Here is a 2,797-nt window from a genome sequence, read left to right on the forward strand (position 1 = left end):
TCTGAAGTTTAAAAAAATAATCGTTTGAATAATCGTGATTTCAATTTTGACCCACATAATCGTGATTATGATTTTTTCCATAATCGAGCAGCCCTACTGAAGTATCAGCGGTTATGTGACCGTATAGTACGTTTTCATGATGCAGTCTTTTACCTTTCTCCTCTCTACAGGACCTGTCTTCCCTTTATGACTAACTATGTGTTTCACTGCAACGTGTGTCATCACAGCGGCAACACATACTTCCTCAGGAAACAAGCAAGTAGGTGTCTTATAAATCTAAAATGACCACAACAGTGGATTTAAGCTTTATTCTTCTTCCACAAACCGGTGCTACTCTTTGTGTTTTAGACCTGAAGGAGATGTGTCTCACAGCTCTGGCCAACCTCACATGGCGGTCCAGAACACAAGACGAGCACCCAAAGACAATGTTCTCCAAAGACAAGGTGAGCATAAGATCAAAATCACTTTTTTTGGCCAGGTATGTGTGCACATACAAGGGATGTTGCTCTCAATATGACATAAACACAGCAAAATAAACAGGACAACAAGCCCCACATGTTAAACATGAACTAGTGTGTACATAAGACAGAAGTGCAAAGGATGCTGGAATAAATACCTTTTGTGTAGCAGGTTGTTTTATTTATTATTGTTATTATTGTAACTTTAGCTTTTTGACTTTCAGTAAAGATAATGTCACAAACTGACGCCAGCAGGTGACGAGTCTAAAGAACAGATTTATGCAGTTTTACTATTATTAAAATGTTTAATCAGCAGTTTTCCTACAAGACGTCATAGTACAGGCTAAAGTAAACGAAACAGAATGCCTATAAATACAGATTTTACAGCCCGATATATTAAATTTGAGTTTGTATGAGTTGTTAGTTGTTATTTTAATGACTCCGTGGCTGTTTGAGACACAGCAGGTGGAATTATGCATCTGTTAACTGTATAATTAGAGTGCGGTGAACATCTCTCTGCAGGATATCATACCGTTCATCGACAAGTACTGGGAGTGCATGACGACTCGTCAGAGGCCGGGGAAGCTCACCTGGCCCAACAACATAGTGAAGACAATGGTAATGCTGTGGTTTATCGGTGGGGGGACGCGGTCCTGCTTGTTTGTTGCAGCCCTCAGCTGTTGATATGGAGCAATAGTTTTATTCTTGTGCTTCTTTTCCAGAGTAAAGAGCGAGATGTTTTCCTGGTGAAGGAACACCCCGACCCTGGCAGTAAAGACCTTGAGGAGGAGTACCCCAAATTTGGCCTGTTGGACCAGGTATTGACCATCTGAGCTGTTGTGCCTCTCAATAGGAAGTCATTATCTATCAGTATCTTTCATAGTTTACCAGCATTTGGTTGGTGGCTGGTTTGTTTGTACACAACGTACAGGGATCATACAAAGTCTGAAGAAGAAAATGCTTTATTTTAGGTTCATATTCCTTTGAATATACTATACTATCTACAGCAGAGGTTTTCAGAGACTGTGGGCTTCACTCATGTAAACCAAAACGTTTCCTGTTGTGTTCACTGGTCATTTATAGCTGGACTAGTCCTCTGTTGATCCCTGCATATGGGAATTAGCAAGTGTTAAATAATCATGATGAAATCAAAGTAATTATGAACAGCGGGTAAACTAAATAAAGGGACAATGTACAGTGATAGCTGTGGGTGTTATTCACGTGACCCATAAGTACTGGAGTATAACTCCAGTTGCTGTTACTCTGTCGTAGGACCTGGGGACCATCGGACCCTCGTATGACGCACAGAAACAGACCACGGCTGCTCCCACTGCGGGGGGGCTCAACGGTAAGACAATAAAAGACTGAAGAACAGCCTCACTTGTTACACAGATAACAGATTAAGTTGCACCATTTGACGTTCTGTATCAACAAAGGCCAAGAGGGGAAATGTTTCAGCCCCACTCCCCAGAAGTGAGAGTGAGAGCATGTTGAATGTGATGACCATGGCCGTTTTGTGCATTGTGTTCCAGGTGGATCTGCTTTCTCAGGTGAATATGGTGTATTTTGGCATCTGGAGCTGATCAGTGTGGTTCTTTTGTGTCTTGTTAACCCTCTGGATAGAAGTTGGCCCTGAGGTTCCAATCAGACTTCAGTTTGCACCCCCCCCCCCCTCAGCTCAGACCAAAGTCGAGCCAAACACATCCTCAATAAACATCTTGTGGGCAACTTCATCCACGTCCAGTTGTAACCTCCCTGTCTGCTCTCTGCATCTGTTTGGTGCCTCCCCCCCTCTTCCCTCCTCCCAAAAGCTTTGCCCCCTTTTGATCGGTGAACATATCTTCCTCGTCTCTGGCTTGCTGCTAACGGGCTCTGAAATCCCTGAAAATCTGCTCACTGAAATGACTCTCTGCCCTCCGTTCGTGTGTGAGAGCAGAGTGACATTTTGGATTTGCCATTGGCTTTCATCCAATGCTAATTAGCCTCATCCTCTTTCTTCCTTCTCCTTTTAGTAGTTTCTGGGTCGGACCATCAGCCACATTAATTCTGCTTAAATTATTCTCATTATTATTAATAATAATAATAATAATAATAATAAATGTCTCCTGAGACTTGACCGTGTTGCAGTTTGTAGTTAATAATGATGGTGGTGTTTTTAAAGATTATAAAGAAGATTATAAAGGATTTAAATGTGTTAATGTGTTGACTTAAAGCTGCTGTATACGACTTTCATACTACATATCGCACTGGAGCAGTGGTTCCCAACCTTTTCTATCATTGACTAGACTGACGACCCCTGACTAAATTACACATTTGCTGGATATTTCATATTATATTCA

The 2,797-nt window shown here is 41.7% G+C and overlaps 1 protein-coding gene across 2 annotated transcripts in view; it reads left to right on the forward strand.

Annotated features, from left to right (window-relative positions):
• Positions 1–170: 170 nt before the first annotated feature.
• Positions 171–2,797, forward strand: part of ash2l (ash2 like, histone lysine methyltransferase complex subunit) — a gene marked incomplete at its 5' end in the record, with an annotated part of 6,546 nt that continues 3,919 nt past the window's right edge. Inside the window, 6 exon segments of one of the 2 annotated variants that reach the window (XM_035668391.1) lie at positions 171–259; positions 349–443; positions 981–1,076; positions 1,181–1,276; positions 1,731–1,806; positions 1,991–2,008. In XM_035668391.1, the coding sequence (XP_035524284.1) occupies positions 171–259; positions 349–443; positions 981–1,076; positions 1,181–1,276; positions 1,731–1,806; positions 1,991–2,008 (470 nt within the window). 2 annotated transcript variants of the gene reach the window in all.

Source organism: Morone saxatilis, unplaced genomic scaffold (assembly GCF_004916995.1).
Source record: "Morone saxatilis isolate NCDOM2014 unplaced genomic scaffold, NCSU_SB_2.0 Contig21, whole genome shotgun sequence".
NCBI classification, from domain to species: Eukaryota; Metazoa; Chordata; class Actinopteri; family Moronidae; genus Morone; species Morone saxatilis.